Raw genomic sequence first — 21,001 nt, forward strand, 5'->3', positions numbered from 1 at the left:
TTCTGCTTGAAGGACTTGAAAAGCTTAACTGCCTTAGGATCAATTTCAAATTCCTCAAAATGGGACATAAAGCCCTTCACAATTGGGGTTCAACTTCCCTAACTCCTTCACCATTTCATCTCCACATAATTCATCTCTTGTATCCATACATGCCTATGTCACATTCCTGAAATATTCCTTGTAGTTTAGCAACATATGACTCATTTAGCTGGCTTTTTCTTTCTCTTTGTAAAACAATGAAATTCGCAATTCCCTCAAGACTTAGGTTGAATGTTCTTTTCTTTGCAAAGGCTTTCTTTATTCAGAACATACAGAATTAGTCATCTCCTACTTTATTTTTTTTTTTCCAGCAACTATAATCCTTTCATTGTAGTATACCTGGCATTTAGCAAAATACCTGACACAAGAATTTATTAGTCCGCTAAATGAACGCAAGCGAGTTTCCATTTGAAGGCTGGTATCATTACTTTTGGTACAGCACCTATACTTCCTGCTATACCACAATATTACCCATAAAGATAAAGAAAGACTTCTGGATTGAAAGCGGAGAGGGGAATGGAGAAGAAGGGAAATGTAGAAAGGAAGTTCAACGGAAAAGAGAAAACTTGTATGTAGTGTTCTGCAATTTGTGCAGGTGAGACAGAATACTGCAATAATAAACTATTCAGATGAATGGAAGAGAGAAGTTTACCACGTCTTGGTTTGGGGAAAAAAAAAGGAGAGAGAGAGAAAGAAAAATGGGATATGGCTGGGCATGGTGGTTCATGCCTGTAATCTCAGCACTTTGGGAGGCCAAGGCGGGTGGATCACCCGAGGTCAGAAGTTCGAGACCAGACTGGCTAACGTGGCAAAACCCTGTCTCTATTAAAATTACAAAAATTACCCGGGCATGGTGGCGGAGGTTGCAGTGAGCCGAGATCGTGCCACTGCACTTCAGCCTGGGCGACGGAATGAGACTGTCTCAAAAAAAAAAATAATAATAATAAAGAAAAAAGGAATAGAAAGGCAATTAGTAAACTTTACAAATATTTTCACCTAACAGCTATTAATGTTTCCTTCCAAAATACAAATTTCATCTTACCCCTTAAGACTTAGATACTCCTGACCCCACGTATCCACCTGCCTCGGCCTCCCAAAGTGCTGGGATTACAGATGTGAACCACCCCACCCGGCCAGATGTAAGTATTTAAAATGAAATTGGAAATTCTTTCTCTCCTTTAGGTTCTTTAAATTATGAAAGTTGATGTAAGATGATTTAACCTCTTACATTACTTATATTTTGTTCTGCCTTTGGTATACAGATGTTTAGTTTCTAAATTTGATTTCATATGTTCTACTCTAATATTTAGAACTATTTCTAGTTATTACATTTATTATATTTCACAAGGATCAGAAGAGTTCGTGTGAAATTAACATAGGGGATCAGAAAAAAATGAAGGAAAATACATTACCTACTGCTTTTTGGCTAATTCAGTATGTTTAAACATTTGGTGTAAGAGATAAACTTTTTCAGTAGTTAGGATAAGAACATCACTGCTATGTTAATAAAATTGCACTAACTGTTACCTTGGCAAATGTTGACCCACGTCCTTCTGATTCAATTGTAATGGTTTTTGTACGACGTAGTAAAATCTGATCGATATCCTCTTCACAGAATTTAGAGCCTTCATCTTCTTCCTCCATAATGGCACCATAAGCACCTCTTCGAAGCAGATCTTCTATTTCCTTTTTGGAAAGCTGCTGAATCTAAGGAGAAATTAACTTCCATAAAAATAGTTTTTTTTAAAGTTCATAAAATGAGAAAGTATCCCTAAAGGATGTCAAAGAACACAAGAGGCATGCTTAAACTGCATTTGGGTTTGGGATGCGCATGAGAGAGAATTCACAGAAATAATATCTTGAAGTTGTTGACTCTTCTTTGCTCTCTTAAAATAAGAATTACCCATCTGCCTAGAATGGCTTTGGTTAAAACAAGGCCTAAGGGTCGGGTAACATCTTTCAAGGTTCTTTTAAATACTAGGATTCTTTATTTTTTTTTCTTTTTGAGACAGGGTCTTGCTCTGTTATCTATGCTAGAGCGCAGTGGTATAAATACAGCTCACTGCAGTTGACCTCCTGGGCTCAAGTGAGTCTCCCGCCTCAGTTCCCAAGTAATGTGGACTACAGGCATGCACCATTATGCCCAGCTAATTTTTATTTTTTATAGAGACAGGGTCTTGCCATGTTGCCCAGGCTTGTCTCAAACTCCTAGGCTCAAGCAATCCTCCTACCTCAGCCTTCTAAAATGCTGAGATTACAGGTATGAGCCACGTGCCCAGCCCAGTACTAGGATCCTATTATTGATAGATATTAGACAAGAACCTTGAGGGAAAAAAAAGCCAAAATGTCATCATTTGTAACAAGACAAAGCCAATGCTAATAGTTGTGAAACTAAAAAAAATTTGAAAACTGTTTATATAAACACAAATTCTATTTTGCTATGCCATCATATAAATGTCCTAAAAAGAAAGCAAAGAATTTCTATCTTGAAAATACATTTAGAATTCATAAGCTCTGGAGCTATACAGAAAGAAAAGGATTCAAAAGTATTAACTAAACATAGCTCTGTCCTGAAAATGTCCCCCTGCATAAAACAAATGTGTTTAGTATTCTGCATGGACCAAAACTAAATGACACACTATTGGAGGTAAAATTAAATGCAAAAACACACAAAAACCTCAAGTAAAAAAGAAAATATACATACACCACCAACATTACTTTCTCTTCCACTCATGCTCTGTAACACAGCTTTATCTAGGCCCAGTTTCAAACTGGCTCGGTCAAACATCTCTCTCTCATATGAGTTACGAGTTACCAGTCTGTAGACTTTAACTGCTTTGTTCTGACCAATTCTGTGGCAACGAGCTTGAGCCTATAAAAATGAAAAGTTACATATTTATTTTCTCAAAAGGCATTTAATAGTAAACTATATGTGTGGTCTATAAATACATGTAAGAATTCTTAGACCATTTTTATTGAATTAATCTTTTTCTAGAAATTAAGGAAGAGCTTACCACAGTAAGAAATAATCCCACAATCAGGAATAAGTTAAAATTTAGGTTTATAAGCTTAAATATCAAAGAATATAAATTCACAAAGGACTACTTTTTTTTTTTTTTCTTTTTTTTGACGGAGTCTTGCTCTGTCGCCCTAGCTGGAGTGCAGTGGTGCGATCTTGGCTCACTGCAACCTCCGCCTCCTGGGTTCAAGTGATTCTCCCGCCTCAGCCTTCCAAGTAGCTGGGATTACAGGCACCTGCCACCACACGTGGCTAATTTTTGTATTTTTAGTAGAGACAGGGTTTCACCATGTTGGCCAGGCTGGTCTCGAACTCCTGACCTCAAGTGATCCACCCATCTCGACCTCCCAAAGTGTTGGGATTACAGGCATGAGCCACTGCACCCAGCCTTATTATATTTTAATGGAAGTGTAGTCAATATACTTTTAAGCAGGGACACAAAACCTATGAACAGGTTTTACAGTTGATGGCAACTCAAGTTTTTTGTTGTTTTTTTTTTTTAGACATGAGGACTTGCTATGTTGCCCAATAGAACTCCTGGGCTCAAGAGATCCTACCCCTTTGCCCTCTCAAAGTACTGGGATTACAGGTGTGAGCTGCCACTCAAGTTTTAAAGTCTAACCCTAAATTTCTATATTTTTTTCAGTTACATTATCAACAATCTTTTCATTGTATTTTATTTAAGCTGGGTAATTTTTTTCTGTAAGTTATTGGGGTACAGGTGGTATGTGGTTACATGAGTAAGTTCTTTAGTAGTAATTTGTGAGATTTTGGTGCAACCATCACCTGAGCAGTATACACTGCACATATTTGTAGTAATTTATCCCTTGCCCACCTCCCACTCTTCTCCCCAAGTCCCCAAAGTCCATCGTACCATTCTTATGCTTTGTGTCCTCATAGCTTAGCTCCCACTTATGAGTGAGAACACATGATGTTTGGTTTTCCATTCCTGAGTTACTTCACTTAGAATAATAGTCTCCAACATCATCCAGGTCACTGCAAATGCTGTTAATTCATTGTTTTTCATGGCTGTGCAGTATTCTATCATATATAACATATACATAATATATATATATATATATATATAAATTGTGCCACTATAAACATGTGTGTCCAAATATCTTTTTCAAATGACTTAGTTTCCTCTTAGTAGATACCCAGTACTAAGACTGCTGGATCAAATAGTAGTTCTACTTTTAGTTCTTTAAGGAATCTCCATACTGTTTTTCCATAGTGGCTGTACTAGTTTATATTCCCACCAGAAGTGTAGACATGTTCCCTGTTCACTGCATCCACATGTTTGTTGGCCATTTGTATATCTTCTTTTGAGAATTAGCCTACTTTTTGATGGAATTTTTTTTTTTTCCTGATTTGAGTTTGTTGTGTAGATTCTGATTCTGGATACTAGTCCTCTGTCAGTTGTATAGATTGTGAAGATTTTCTCCCACTCTGTGGGTTGTTGTTTACTCTGCTGGCTGTTCCTTTTGCCACGCAAAAGCTCCTTAGTTTAATTAAGTCCCAGCTATTTATCTTCGTTTTTACTGCAACTGCTTTTGGGTTCTTGGTCATGAAATCCTTGCCTAAGCCAGTGTCTAGAAGGGTTTCTCCAATGTTATTTTCTAGAATTTTTATAGTTTCAGGTCTTGGATTTAAGTCCATGATCCAACTTGAGTTGATTTTTTTATAAGGTGAGAGAAGAGGATCTAGTTTCATTCTCCTACATGTGGCTTGCCAATTATCCCAGTACCATTTGTTGAATAGGGTGTCCTTTCCCCACTTTGTTTTTGTTTGCTTTGTGGAAGATCAGTTGGCTGTAAGTACTTGGGTTTATTTCTGTGTTCTCTATTCTGTTCCATTGGTCTATGTGTCTATTTTTATACCAGTACCATGCTGTTTTGATGACTATGGCCTTATAGTATAGTTTGAAGTCAGGTAGTGTGATGCCTTTAGATTTGTTCTTTCGGCTTAGTCTTGCTTTGGCTATGCGGGTTCTTTTTTGGTTCTATATGAATTTTAGAATTGTATTTTCTAAACCTGTGAAGAATGATGGTGGTATTTTGATGGGGATTGCATTGAATTTGTAGAATGCTTTTGGCAGTGTGGTCATTTTCACAATATTAATTCTTCCCATCCATGAACATGGGATGTGTTTCCATTTGTTTGTGCCATCTATGATTTCTTTCTAAGCTGGGTCATTTTTTGGGGGGGGGAACCACCCAAGGTAAATAACTCTGGATATCTAAATTTTATTTTTATTTATTTTTTTTTTTTTGAGGCAGAGTCTCGCGCTGTGGCCCAGGCTGGAGTGCAGTGGCGCGATCTCGGCTCACTGCAAGCTCCGCCTCCCGGGTTCACGCCATTCTCCTGCCTCAGCCTCCTGAGTAGCTGGGACTACAGGCGCCCACCACCGCGCCCGGCTAATTTTTTGTATTTTTAGTAGAGACGGGGTTTCACTGTGGTCTCGATCTCCTGACCTTGTGATCCGCCCGCCTCGGCCTCCCAAAGTGCTGGGATTACAGGCGTGAGCCACCGCGCCCGGCTCTAAATTTTATTTAAATGAAGGACAAACTAATTAATATGCATACATGTTAAAAGTGGAGACATCAGAGATCACATAAGGGCTTCATATTTTATCCTGAGTTCCTACTAAACCTAAACTTTTTATGATAAATCTTGACTCCAGATATTCTATAGAATCTAGTTTTTCTCCCAAATTACTAATCACCTTTCCATTATCTTCAGACAAATTAAATCATAAAATGTGGCTTTAAAATATATAGGGGCACTGATGTTATGCCCCTTGTTGACATTTGTATTCTATCCACATCCATTTTGTGCCATTTGGAACCCAGGACTGTGCCATTTGGAACCCAGGATTGTAAATGGGCAACTTTGCTCTAGGTGTAGAGGAAGTATAAGAGGCCAAATATGATCTTAGTCCGTAAAGACTGGATCTACATTAGCAGTCAAATAGGAAAAAACAAGTGACAGGGAGAAGTTGGGAGATTCAGGATAGTTTTTCCACTTTCTATTCAGGTTCTATAAAGTGACTTTATTATTATAAATTAACTTTCAGAACATCCACTGTAGGCAGTTATAAGTACAAACATGCATTTCAAAGGCAGACAATTATAATTTGGGTTTAACATAGGAATTGGGAAACTACAGCCTGTGGACCAAATCTGGCCTGCTAACTAAGAATGGCTTTTTTACCTTTTTAAAGGATTAAGACAAACAAACAAGAATGTGTGACAGAGATCTTATGTGGCACACAAAGCTTGAAATATTTACTAATTGAGCCTTCCACAGAAAGAGTTGGTCTCTGGCTTATTGTATTAATTTTGGATAATCTTTTGATATTTTAAAGTAGATTACATATAGTTACATAAATGAGCAATTTAAAATATGTTTTAAGCTATGTAGATTCTCAATAACCATTTATTATATTTGTTTTTATGCTTGCTTAAAAAAATAATATGGCTGGTCTGCAGGTAGTTATTTAATGGGTTGTTCACTTTTACAGATTGAACTCTACTTTTCCCCTTCTCACGACTACACTTGACTAGTTTTATTAAAAAAAAAAAAAAGTACTAATATGAATTGCAATGCAATTAAGACAATGATGAATAATAAAATAATTTCTCTTATATTTTGTTCTCTTCTCATATCCTTCTGCAAATTTAGACCCTCTTCAATCACTGTAATTAATATTCCTATATTTCTATGTAGTCCAAGTATAGTCATTACTTATATGTGTGCCTTCATTTTCTTAAGTATTTTATTAAAAAAGCATACTATATTATGATTACAAGATAAAATTAGAATAAGTGAGTATTTATTTTTAAGGATTAAAATTCTGAAATTTTAATTTTATTACAAATAAGTTATTCTTAGAGCTTAGGTCTCTCTCAAATTTACACATTATTATTTAAACTATAAGAATATCAGGCCAGGCATGATGATGCATGCCTGTAAACCCAGCACTTTTGGAGGCCAAGATGGGAGAAATGCTTGAGTCCTGGGGTTCAAGACCAGCCTGGGCAACATAGTGAGACCTCATATCTAAACAAACAAAAATTACTGTACTCAAATAGGTATAACTTTTTATAAGCTAGTAAGACAAATTTTATAAGTCAGTGAGACACATAAAAAAGTAAAAATTTTTTGTCATGATAGTTTTTATCATAACAATTAAAATAATTTCACCTATTTTATTTGGCACAGATATTTTACAGAGAAACATACATTAGTTTGTCCAGATAAAAATACAAGATGTGGATTATCAAAAACAGTTACACAATTTTACTTTTTTAAAAAATGCATTTCTTGTTAGCCAAGGCAATTATTTACCTGAAGATCATTCTGAGGATTCCAATCAGAATCAAAAATTATACATGTATCAGCTGCAGTTAAGTTGATGCCCAACCCACCAGCTCGGGTACACAGGAGAAAAACAAATCTATCTGAATCAGGTTTACTAAATCTATCTATAGCAGCTTGCCGAAGATTTCCTCTGACTCTGCCATCAATTCGCTCATATAAATATCTATGGAATGAAATGGAATAAATTTACATATATAATTATAATAAAATTGAAGACATATTCTATCAAATGGAAAGTCAGTTTTCCTGCAGCATTATGTTTTCTCTAAAATTAAGAAGCAATATCATCTAAATTAGTTTCTGTGACTTTATACTTTTTGGTGTTGGTGCTACGGAGAAAACAAAAACAAATATAAAGATACAAAACCTCTGAATTCCTGGATGTATGGGTAAAAGACCACTACAATGAATTTTATTTCAGAAGTTAGAATAACAAAAGGCAGTCTATTAAAAACTGCTTTGCTGATCTCACCATAATACATCACTTTCTTGCAAGAAATAAAGACTTTCACAAAGACTTTATACAAGGCGGCTATGAACGTTTCTTTTGTCCTTAATCCATAATACTACTGACTGACATACTTGCTTCTATATTGCAATCTATTAAGAACACATTGGAATGCTGTTGAATTCTTTATAGTCATTACTGCAAAGTAATTATCTTTTAACTTCCTTTATCCTTCCCCATTTAACATATACAAAACTCAAAAACTGCAAGACATCCAATAAAAATAAAATAGATAAAAATTTAGGAGCTTGGACTCTGAGTGGTATACATATGACATATGACACACTTCTACATATGATTTACTAGAGTTTTAGCAGTCACCCCACGATTATCTCTGGTACCTGCAAAATGGACGAAAGACTTCTAATAATGTTTCTTATGAGAATAAAAGAAACTCTGAATTTTCCATGAAATTTATTACAACAGAAATTTATAAGTACAGTTTTATCTGTATAAGTTCTCCATGTAAGGAGATTAAAAAAATGTAAGAATTACTATTTTTGGGAACAGTGCAACTTAATGTTCATATCATATGATATAAAATTGAGAATAATATACATTTTAAAATGAGGCTAAAGAGTAGGACACTGACATTAAAAATGGAACCAGAAATAAAAATGAAAAATAAAAATGAACTACACAATCTCTAATAATATAAAACAGTATAGACCTTTACTTATCTATATGGGTTAAAATCTATTGAATTAAAATCTGCAAGTCAGATGCGGTGGCTCGTATCTATAATCCCAGCACTTTGGGAGGCTGAGGTGGAAGAATTGCTTGAGCCCAGGAGTTTGAGACCGGCTTGGACAACACAGTGAGACCCTGTCTCTATCAAAAATGAATTAGCAGGGTGTGGTAGTGCATGCTTGTAGTCCCAGCTTCCTGGGAGGCTGAGGTTGGAGGACTGCTTGAGCTCAGGAGTTCGAGGTTGCAACGAGCTATGGTCACACCACTGCACAACAACCTGGGCAACAGACTGAGATCATGTCTTTAAAAAAAAAAAAAAAAAAACCAACAAAACAGAAATAAAAAAATAAATAAAAACAAAACAAAAAATCTACAGCTGAAATTTCTGATTCTCTTTTACATTAATATGTTACTATCAGATGGAATCCTAATGGTCTGTTAAATATCCTATGATAATTAGCCTATTATAGCCTAAATACTGATTAGACAACATTTTATTTTATTTTATTTTGAGATGGAGTCTCGCTCTGTCGCCCAGGCTGGAGTGCAGTGGTGCGATCTTGGCTCACTGCAAGTTCCAACTCCTGGGTTCACACCATTCTCCTGCCTCAGCCTCCTGAGTAGCTGGGACTACAGGCTCCCACCACCGCACCCGAATAATATTTTGTAGTTTTTATTTTTTTTTCAGTAGAGACGGGGTTTCACCATGTTAGCCAGGATGGTCTCCATCTCCTGACCTCGTGATCTGCCCGCCTTGGCCTCCCAAAGTGCTGGGATTACAGGCATAAGCCACCGCGCCCCGCCTGATTAGACAACATTTAATACTATCCTATTGTGATGTACCAATAAACAAAACAAAAAACACACATTGAAACAAATCAGAAAATATGAAAGCATGAACAAATTTTATATAGTATATAATAAAAGTCCCACAGCTTAAGGCTCTAATTATAACAATGAAATAGATCCAAAGGTTCTTGAATCACTTTTTTCAGTTTTGAGGATGACTGCTGTAAATATGTCTATTTAAAGTTTCATCTACAAGGTTTATTAATCAAGTAAAATGTACATTATTAAACCCATTCCTGGGTCAACAAATCAAATATTTATTTGCAAGCTTTTCTTAATTGGACTCCTCAGGCACATCTAATATTGCAACATATGCAGGTTAGGAAAACATAACACACAATCCTAAACAATCTTTACTTACAAATTTGAATGCATTATTCTAATATAGGATAAAAGAAAGATATGAGTAAAGTTCATTTACATTACAGTGCTGCACAAATCTTAATAGCACAAACTTAGCATAATTCATAGTATAATTCAGTGGATTATAGTATGCTTTACCTTTTATGTATGAGATAGTCCTCTAGGATGTCAAGGCAGCGAACCATCTGAGAGAAGATGAGCACTTTATGACCTCCGGCTTTCATTTTGGGAAGCAATTTATCAATAAGGACCAATTTACCAGCAGACTGGATCATTGCTTGAAGATGAAAATCAGAAGCAGCTGGATTATATGCATCTCTAAATTCTCCAAGTATTTTCTCCTCAGCACCTGTCAAAGAAATAGGAGAAGGTAATAGCAATGCACAAATGCAGGAAATTCCCAATTGCTTTCCTTTTAATCAAAATTAGTGCTCCTGTGTGCTTTTGTAACATAATTTTCTAATGGCATGTACATTGCTTTTATTAGAATTATTTATGCTTGTTGCTGAACCTTCACCAATACCAGACTGTAATTCCATTGAGGACATAAACAATGTCTTAAACATCTTTTTATTTCCTCAGACACCTGGCATAATACCTTGTATAAACTTAAGTTTGCTAAATGTTTAATCAATGCTATTAGGGAAAAAATAAAACTGTGATCCTAACTCAGCTGGTAAACACATATATTTTTAAACATCTAATATTTAAACAGCAATCATAATAGTGGTCATCACTGAAGGATGATCATAGTTGAGCTGGATGTGTCTATGGGCATCTTGTTAGGCATCAAAACAAGGAAACAAGAAAAAATTAAGGCTAGGTGCAATGTCTCGTGCCTGTAATCTCAGCACTTTGGGAGACCAAGGCAGAAGGATTTCTTGAGGCCAGTAGTTTGAGACCAGTATGGGCAATATAACAAGACCCCATCTCTACCAAAAAGAAAAAAAAGAAATCAGCTGGGTATGGTGGTGCATATGGCTAGTTCTAGTTACTAAGGAGGCTGAGGCGGAAGGATCAGTTTCCAGGAGCTTGAGGCTACTGTGAGCTATGAACACACCTCTGTACTCCAGCCTGGGAGATAGAGTGACACTGTATCTTAAAAAACAAAAACAAAAACAAAAACAAAAGAAAAAACAACAAAAAGAAAGAAGAAAGGCCGGGCGTGGTGGCTCACGCCTGTAATCCCAGCACTTTGGGAGGCTGAGGCGGGCGGATCACAAGGTCAGGAGATCGAGACCACGGTGAAACCTCGTCTCTACTAAAAATACAAAAAAAATTAGCCGGGTGCGGTGGCAGGCGCCTGTAGTCCCAGCTACTCAGGAGGCTGAGGCAGGAGAATGGCGTGAACCCGGGAGGCGGAGCTTGCAGTGAGCCGAGATCGTGCCACTGCACTCTAGCCTGGGGGACAGAGCGAGACTCCGTCTCAAAAAAAAAAAAAAAAAAGAAAGAAGAGAATAAATTAAAATGAAAGCCATGTTACAGGTCCTTAATGCATACTTCCTTCAGATAATCCAAATCAGAATTAAAGAGGCTCTCCGTATTCCTTTCCTCAGCCTGTCTGGCCATAAGAGAGTGCTATAACTACAAGAGACTTCAGCTGTCTTGAATGAAGTGAGTAGAGAGGGGTATATTCCCAAGAATAAGTGAACAACTCAAATATTGTACAGAGAGAACACTGGGAGAGAACCTGGTAAGATCTTAAAAAGTAACATTATTACAGCACAAGAACTGAAACACTAACTGATGTATCTAGACTGGAAGGAAACCAGGAAAAAAATGGAAATGCAGAAGCCCCCAAAATGGGTTTTGCTGTCTTTGCCCATGAGGAGGATTAAACAAGCGGACAAATTCTAGTCCAAATTATACTGAACAAACTGCTGCTGAACATAACCTGGTGTGCTAACATCAGTCACTGTAACGAAGTAGTTCACATTGCCTCTGATTCTGTAATACTTGTAATTCCTTAGCCTATCACAGTAGAGAGTCATAACAGCCACTACAGCTGTAGTGTGTTCTGTTTATTTATTCATTAGTATTTGTTGCAAGAAAAATGTATTTGTTATAATCTTTCTTAGCTACCTTTGATAAGATATGGATGATTACAGCATTTCCTGAGCTCCATCATGGTATTGACCAAGTTAGGTACATTAGTTTGTCCTGCTCCTTTGGATAAAAAAGAAAAGTTCTTTTCCAAGATAGCCCGGTAGTATTTCTTTTGAATATTAGTAAGTTCTACTTCAATGATGGTTTCTTCTTTAGGTGCCAACTTCTTTTCCACATCTTCTTTTAATCGTCTCAACATCATTGGTTTCAGGATAGCCTGAAGTTTCTGTACCTGAATGAAAAATGATAAAAAGACATATAACATAAGTGAGCATTTAATGACACATACAAAATAATTACAATGATAAGAAATGTGATGAATGTATTTACAAAGAGCAATAGGATACCTGTTCCTCTGTTTTCAGATCCCCAAATTCTTGCATAAATGTTGATTCAGAAGGAAACCTTAAGGGTTCAAGAAAGTGAAGAAGACTAAATAGTTCTTCAACTGTATTTTGGAGAGGTGTGCCAGTCAAAAGCACCTTGTGTTCCTACATAAAGTGAGAACAATTCACATCAAACATCACAGTACTATAATTATATGAAAGCTGACTTAGGTCATCAAATGTTCAATATGCAAATATTTTTCTGACTATATATATATATATTTTGTTTGTTTGTTTAGAGACAAGGTCTTGCTGTGACACCCAGGCTGGAGTGCAGTGATGCCATCATAGTTCAGCATTACATGTACAACATAATTACAATGATTAGAATAAATTACAGTGGTGCCACTGTAACTTTGAACTCCTGGGCTTAAGGGATCCTCCTGCCTCAGACTCCCAAGTAGCTAGGACTACAGGTATGCACCAAAACACCTGGCTAATTTTTACATTTTTTTTTTTTTTGTAGAGATGAGGTCTTAGTATGTTACCCACCTGGTCTCAAGTTCCAGGTCTCAAGTAATCCCAAAGTGCTGGGATTACAGGTGTGAGCCACGGTACCCAAACTCATAATTTTCAAGAGTTAACTCAAAAAACTACATCTCTACCCACAAATCTTTAGGAATGTACTTTCCCAATCACTTTTTAAAAACTCTGTATCATTCTGAAATACTTCACTTTGTATGCTATTCATGCCTTTAAAAATTCTAAATAATTTTAGAAGAAAAGAAATCAACATTCTAAGAATAAAGAGGGCATTTTTTCTTTTGTACTCAAACATTCTTAGTATGGTAATTTGTACACCAAAGAGTGCTCATTATTTATAATTTGGATGATCATCATTTAACTCTTCAAACATGAATGAATTATCAAATCACTGAGGTTACAATACAAGAATGTAAAGGGCTAATTGAAACATGCTTTGAAACTAGAATTCCTTAAAAATTAAACATAATAGTAAAAGAAGAAAATGAACATAGAATATTTTTAATGGTAGTACAAATTATTTAAAATTTTATTTGACAAAACCTCTAAATTCCCATGCTAAATATTTGTATATGCATCTGTGAATCTGCATATTATGTATATGGTAGCAAATGGCCTAGAAAGATAAACAGGAAACCATACTGGAATGAGGTGTTGAACTGGGTGTGTGGCATAGATAGACAGGGAGTAAAAAGGAACACTTTAAGTTTTTACAGAATGTGGTTCTTTGTATTTGAATTATTTGTTCAAGTGCTCATGTAGTAATTATGTGATCTTAATTAAAAATCAAAATGTTTAAAAAATGCTTTCATTTGAAAGAAGCAAATAACTAACAAAAAGATGACTATAAGAAATCCCATTATTAATTATAACCAACATATGTTAAACATGTAGAATTGTGTAGGACTTTTTATCATAAATGATCTGAATAATATAACTTCGGTAAAGGGGCTTTCTATTAAGGAATTTATGGCTTAAAACTTACGGTCTTGGCCGGGCACAGTGGTTCACGTCTGTAATCCCAGTACTTTTGGAGTCTGCCGAGGTGGGCGGATCATCTGAGGTCAGGAGTTCAAGACCAGCCTGACCAACATGGAGAAACCCCATCTCTACTAAAAATACAAAATTAGCCAGGCACGGTGGCACATGCCTGTAATCCCAGCTACTCGGGAGGCTGAGGCAGGAGAATCACTTGAACCCGGGAGGCAGAGGTTGCAGTGAGTGGAAACTGCACCATTGCACTCCAGCCTGGGCAACAAGAGAGAAACTCCATCTCAAATAAACAAACAAACAAACAAACAAACCCAAAAACTTATGGTCTTATTTTCTTTTAAATAGTACATTCTCTATAGAGGTCTTATTTTAAAAATTAATTACTAATGCTTTTTGAAGGAAAGAGCTAAAAAATTTGAAGTCGTAGGAAACAGAATCTTTTTCTTACAAATTAAGGCCAAAAAAAAAATCTATATTATCATAGATAGGATTCAGATGTACTTATACTCTAAAATTAAAAAGAAAAGTTTTGCGGCCGGGCGCGGTGGCTCAAGCCTGTAATCCCAGCACTTTGGGAGGCCGAGACGGGCGGATCATGAGGTCAGGAGATCGAGACCATCCTGGCTAACACGGTGAAACCCCGTCTCTACTAAAAAAATACAAAAAACTAGCCGGGCGAGGTGACGGGCGCCTGTAGTCTCAGCTACTCGGGAGGCTGAGGCAGGAGAATGGCGTAAACCCGGGAGGCAGAGCTTGCAGTGAGCTGAGATCCGACCACTGCACTCCAGCCTGGGCGACAGAGCAAGACTCTGTCTCAAAAAAAAAAAAAAAAAAAAAAAAAAATTTTAGTATTAACTCTATGACCTTTTACTACACATCTAATAAACTCAATGGTCATAATGATAATATTAAGTTACTTACCAGATTCATGAGTTTCAGGCCCTCTAAGAGTTTACAATTTTTATTTTTTAACCTATGTGCTTCATCAATAATCACACATCGCCATTCAATTGCATTAAGCTCTCCACAGCCTCCAAGAATCATTTCAAAAGTGGTGATGATAGCTTGGAATCTGTAAGCTCCTCGAATGATACGCCCCTAGAAATGATCAAATATAATTATTTGCTGGAATATTTTAATTGCATATTTTTTATTCCTGTCAAATGGTATCTGATAACAAGTTATAAAATATTTCTAATGAAATTTTTACATATGCAGACACTCCCTTACAATGAAAACTTTTATCATTGAAACTGTATTATATTGCTATGTTCAATAATGTTAAAAATTATGCCAACATAATTATATTATTAATAATTGTATCCAAATGAGTATTTCTTGGTAAAATGTTTTATGATAATTTTAAGAATTATAATAATTTTAGGCAAGAAATAAATCATGACAAAATCTGGCCAATGAGATTTCAGTATTAGTTCTTATTACTTACACCAATGAGTTCAAAAATATAACAGCAAATAAATAGCGAATAATAAGCCATCCAAATACTTTATTCAGCAGATATTGAGTATCCATGTGCCAGACCCTGTTCTAGCTGCTGGAGATATAGCAGTAAACAAAACAGATAAAAATAATTATCCAATTACAACTTATATTCTACTGAATCAAATGCAGGACACAGTTATTAAAAAAATAATTTTTTAAAAAGTAAATTAGAGATAAGGGCTGTGGAATAAAATAAAACAAGGATGTGGGATAAGAAGTATAAGGTTGGAGGTGACCACTGCAGTTTTATATAGAGTGGTTGGGAGACCATTAGTGCAATGTGATATTTGAGGAAAGATCTAAAGATGAGGGAAGAAGTCATGTTGATATCTAGAGATCTATAAATAAAGCATTCTTGGTAAAAGAAGTAGTAAGTATGAAGGCCCTAAGGTAGGAGTATCTTTGGCAGCATTCAAATAGCAAGAAAGCCAGAGTGTTTGAAACCCAGTGAGTGGGGGAGGCGATGTGGTCAACTGCAGGACTTGAAAACTGTTATACAAACTTTGGCTCTGAGCAAGACACTATTGAAGGGGTTTGTAAGAAATGTCCTGATTTGACATGTATTTTTTAAAAGTCCCTTTGGCAGTTGTGATGAAACCTGTCCGAAGACGCCAAGGACAGGATCATGGAGAACAGTTAGAAAGCTGCCATAGCAATGCAAGCAAGAAATCTTCATTGGAGTTCAGAGAAGTGGTCAGTTCTAGATACATTTTGAAAGTAGAGCCAACAGGATTTTCCAATGGTTAAGTATGGAGTGAGATACAGTAGGGCCTCAAATTTACCTCTAAAAATTTTAGCTTGAACAACTGGAAGTTCATGTTGTTATTTACTAAAAAGTAGTTGTTTTGGATTTTGATTTTGTATGTTTTAATTTTGAGACCTCTATTAGACATATCCATGAGACCGCTGTTAAGACGTATCTATGTACATATTTAGTAGGCATTTGGATATGACTCTGGAATTTAGGAAAGAGTTTAGAGTTGGTGATACAGGCTTAGGAATTTCAGCAGTACAGATGGTATTCAAAGTTACGTGTATGAATCAAATCTGTGAGATAATGAGTATAGATACAAAAGAGTTTGAAGACTGAGCCCTGGGTTACCGCAGAGTTTAGATACAGGGAAGATAAGAAGGAACCAATAAAGGGGGCTTGAGAAAGAATAAGTGGTGATGTAGGAAAGGATGAAGTCTTGGAATCTAAGTGAAGAGAGTGTTTAAACAGGGTTGAAAACATAAGCTATTGGGTATTAAATGAAAAGAAGGGATAAGAACAGTTGGGTATTCTGACATAGATTTTAATTAATGTTAACCTAATTAATTTTAGATTAGTTATTATTAATTGTGTATACTGGCCATTAAGTTGAATAAGAGCTGCAGTAGAATATTATTAAAATAGGTATAAATTATATCTATGACATTTATGCAGCTCTAAAAACCTGGGATATAATATATTCAGTTAAGCTGATGTCACAGTGTTTAATAACAAGGGCTCTTGAATCTGACTGGTTTGAGTTTATTAATCTTGGTTTTGTACTGTGATTTTGCAGCAATCTACGCAACTTCTTTAGCCTCAGTTTCCTCATGTGTAAAATGGAGATAATACTGCCTATTTTACAAGGTTGATATTACAAAGATTAAGTGAAATAATATGTGTAAACTGTTTAGCATAATGCCTGGCACATGGTAAATACTCGATAAATGTTTGTGGTTATTAGTTTATCACTTCTATTACTTTTCCCAGGGCAATTTAGAAAAATTTTAGCATAATTTTAGTACTACTGTTATTTCAAGCTATTTGATAATGTAAAAAAAACAGAAGTTAAATATTCACTTAATTTATATGAAAATATATTTGAAAGAGTTAACTCTAAAAGTTATTTTTATATTTGAAGTACAGATCTATTTATCTCATTACAGGAGACATCTTTATCTTTTGAAATTTAAAACCTCTTTAGGTAACATATATCTAGAATTTGTAACATTTATCATAAAAATACAATATTTAATATATACAAATCAGTTTATTACATATCAAGGATCTTCCAAGTTTTTGGCTATCATATTTATGCCAAACTCATGTGACACATACATTAAAATTGTAACTTTGTTAAAAATCTCTTTAAGTCTCAAGATATTAGTTGTGCTTTCTGTAAAAAATGAGAATGTCAAATTAAATAATTTTTATGACAACATACAGCTCTAAAATTCTACAAATGTATGAGTAAGAAAAACAAAACACTAGGCCAGGTGCAGTGGCTCCTGCCTGTAATCCCAGCACTTTGGGAGGCTGAGGTGGGAGGATTACTTGAGTTCAAGACCAGCCTGGGCAACAAACTGAGACCCCATCTTCACAAAAAAAATAAAATAATTAGCCAAGTGTGGAAATGCACTCCTGTAGTCTCAGCTACTTGGGAGGATCACTTAAGCCCAAGAGTTTGAAAATGGATAAATTAACTGATTTTGTTCCTGTTCCTCATTGTGCTTCCTACTTCCAAGGTTGAAACAATTACATTTATACGAAATTAAGCACCTATATAATTAATTATTCTTCAAGTGAAAATAGTCACCTTTGCACCTTTGGAGTCCATGATACCTTAATTAGATTATAGTTTGATTCTTTTCCTTTTTTTAGGGAAAGGGTCTTGCTGTCACCCAGGCTTCAGTGCAGTGGTGTGATCATAGCTCACTGCGGCCTCAAACTCTTGGGCTCAAACAGGTAGAAAATCGTTATTATTGGGAGACAAAAGTAGAAGGCTATGCACATTATCTTACTTCAACCTCTATCATATCACATAACCTGGTCATGTGTTATAATGATCCTTTTAGAACAACAGAATGAGTGAAAGAAAAAATACTAAGGTGCTTTTAATGTAGGGTGCCACTTTCCATTTAAAAAGTACCCTTTCTGTGAATTGTGTTTATTGATTTAATTATTTCTTAATATTTTAATAAAATGATTCACATGAACATTCAAGACCATGACTTGGCATTTCACGTTTTCTTTTTTTAAAATTTTTTTTTTTTTTTGTAGAGATGGCATCTTGATATGTTGATCAGACTGATCTGGAACTCCTGGCCTCAAGCAATCCTCCCACCTCGGCATCCCAAAGTGTTAAGATTATAAGTGTGAGCTACCATGCCTGGCCTATGTTTTCTAGTCTTAACTTTCTGCTAGAAAATTCTTAAGTTGTCATCCCTTTATTTTATGATCTATGTATTTAGAAGGGATAGAAAATCCCTTCTTAAAGAGTAAGTGGTCAAAGTAAAACAGAAAATGCTCCTCTAAAATACATGGAGAGAGGAATATCATCAAACCACTAGAGTACTGAAATAATCAATCCTAAGGAGAAAATGATGGAGGTATACCTGTTTTGGTAAGCAAAATAAATCACATTTTTAAAAATGTCTAAAATAAAAATCCATTGAACATGAAAGAGAACCTATGGTCTCAACTCAACAGGCATTTAAGCCTGTGGTATCAGTGAAGATTTAAATTTTTAAAATGATGGGAAAAAAGCTGGACAATGATCAGAGACAGTTATTACTCTAAAAATAAATCTAATGTGTATTTAGAAACAATTAGTAAAATTATTATTCTAGTTGAAAAATTAAGAATTACAATGAAACCTGTGCATTGTTTAAATCTGCATACTTCATTGTAGTTAACTAGGGCATTAAACTGACTTTTCTCATTGTTCTCTTCAGCTACTCAAATTTACTGTAAAATAAAAATGATGAATAAAAGAGCTTGAACTAAGATCTAGGTAGGCAACTAAATGTATCCTAAATTTGAAAATAATTGGTAGGTAATACTTATCTTTTTCAGCCCTGACCTTTCAAACAACAAACAAAATAATAACACACCTGTGAATCCCTGAAGTACATCTCGTATTGCTGTATCATCTGTCTGCTAATCAGGCTCCCATGATAAACCACAACGTTAATATCAGTCCACGTACGAAACTCTCTCTCCCAGTTTGCAATAGTAGAAAGTGGAGCAATAATCAGGAAAGGTCCTCTTATACCAGTCAGAAGGATTTCGTAGAGGAATGTAATTGATTGAATAGTTTTGCCAAGACCCATTTCATCTGCTAAAATGCAGTTTCGTCTGAAATAAACAAATACATTATCCATGCATACAATGGGTTTTTTTCTATACTTTAAAGATAAATATACAAAGATAATCAAAGATCAAATAAAATAATTGTATTTATAAAAATGTAAAAGTTGCTTAAGTGCAGAGTAGGCTTAAGATTAAAATTTTATTAAAATCCTGCAAAGGGACACCTAAGGATTTCTGTAGCTCCAAAATAAGGATACCACCCATTAGATGTTTGATTTTTTAAAAAAGAAAAGGGAAGGGCAAGGCCAACTCAATATATTATTTGTTCAGGAATCATTTAATAAATACCTTCTATATCTAAGGACAGTATGAGAAGACAGGATACAAAACAAATAGAACATGTTATCTGCCTTTCAGGGGTGTATATCTATTACAGAAGCTGACATGCAAATAAATAAATAGTCATGCAATGTGCTATCACTGAAGCACAGATAAAGCACTGGTTTTCAATTGTGGCTGCACATCAGAAGAGCTCACAAAGCTTGAAAAAAAAAACCCAGATACTCAGGCCCCTCCCCTATACATTCTGATTCAATGTATATGGAATAGGATAAAATCAGTTATAATTTCAAAAGTAAGCTTCACAGATGATCATGATATGTTGGTCAATTAAGAATCATCAGTATGGTTTATTATGGAGGCTTGAAAGATTAAGCCTCAACTCTGGCTAGAAGAGATGAAAGAAGACCTCCTTCAGAAAGGAGGTCAGTAATGAGTAGGATTTTTGCCAGAGAGCATAGTGAATGAGCAGAAGTGTGAAGAACATGATGAACTGAGGGACCAAAAGTTGTTTTCTATGGTTTGGAGGAGAAGGTAAAAGGAGGAGAGATTATTGAGGAAGCAGGGTCATATATAGAAGACATTTGCCATTTTATTATGCAATGGAAATTACTGGCACACTTCAAACAAATCCAATGAGATTAGGCTTGTATTTTAAAGTTTACTCTGGTGCTATTGTCGATATTAGAGGTTGAGGTGACTAGAAGTTGGGACAGTAACTGGGAAAGCACCATTAAGTGCAGGGAAGAAAGTGTGGGCACCTGGTCTAAGAGAGGAGAAACTAAGGGGAGAGAATCTTCCAGCATTAATTGTGGGTTAGAATGAAATGGACCTAGTTACCAATGTATGGGGTACAGGGTGAAGCCAGATTTCAGTCTGGGTGACTAAAGGAATTGTGTTATCATTAACCAAGATGGAAAATACAGAGGAAGAACAATTTTGATGGGGAAGAAACAGGAAATAATACTAATTTTTATTCTAGTGTGTTTAAAGAATCATTGAGATAGACACTCAGGTAGCAAGAGCCAAATAAAAACATGGGCCCAGAGTTCAAGACCTTAGAGATAAAAGTATGGGACCATTAGAATATTACTGTTACGTGAAGGCACGGGGAGTACAGAATATGGCTTAGGGAGAACAAACATGTAATATGAAAAGAGAGCTAAAGACAGAACCAAGGGCAGGCAAACGCAGTATCTACAGGGCAGGCAGAGGAAGAAGAACAAGCAGACTATTGAAAGGAATAGTCACAGATACTGCAGAGCTAGGAGACAGTC

General features: G+C 35.6%; 1 protein-coding gene across 22 annotated transcripts in view; it reads right to left on the bottom strand.

Moving 5' to 3' along the window:
* The window catches only part of CHD9 (chromodomain helicase DNA binding protein 9), a 276,773-nt gene that overhangs the window by 70,343 nt on the left and 185,429 nt on the right, over window positions 1-21,001 (bottom strand). For all 22 annotated transcript variants that reach the window (XR_002519241.2, XM_021931967.2, XM_017953359.3 and 19 more), the window contains 8 exons: window positions 19,187-19,430; window positions 14,741-14,917; window positions 12,305-12,448; window positions 11,934-12,189; window positions 9,990-10,200; window positions 7,409-7,604; window positions 2,744-2,911; window positions 1,567-1,746 (listed from right to left, as the gene is read on the bottom strand). Coding sequence is in view for 21 of the 22 variants with exons in the window: in XM_021931967.2 (XP_021787659.1) it covers window positions 1,567-1,746; window positions 2,744-2,911; window positions 7,409-7,604; window positions 9,990-10,200; window positions 11,934-12,189; window positions 12,305-12,448; window positions 14,741-14,917; window positions 19,187-19,430 (1,576 nt within the window). In the remaining variant the exon portion in view is untranslated. The remainder of the gene's footprint in view (window positions 1-1,566; window positions 1,747-2,743; window positions 2,912-7,408; window positions 7,605-9,989; window positions 10,201-11,933; window positions 12,190-12,304; window positions 12,449-14,740; window positions 14,918-19,186; window positions 19,431-21,001) is intronic.

The sequence above is a fragment of the Papio anubis genome, chromosome 18, assembly GCF_008728515.1.
Source record: "Papio anubis isolate 15944 chromosome 18, Panubis1.0, whole genome shotgun sequence".
Taxonomy (NCBI): Eukaryota; Metazoa; Chordata; class Mammalia; order Primates; family Cercopithecidae; genus Papio; species Papio anubis.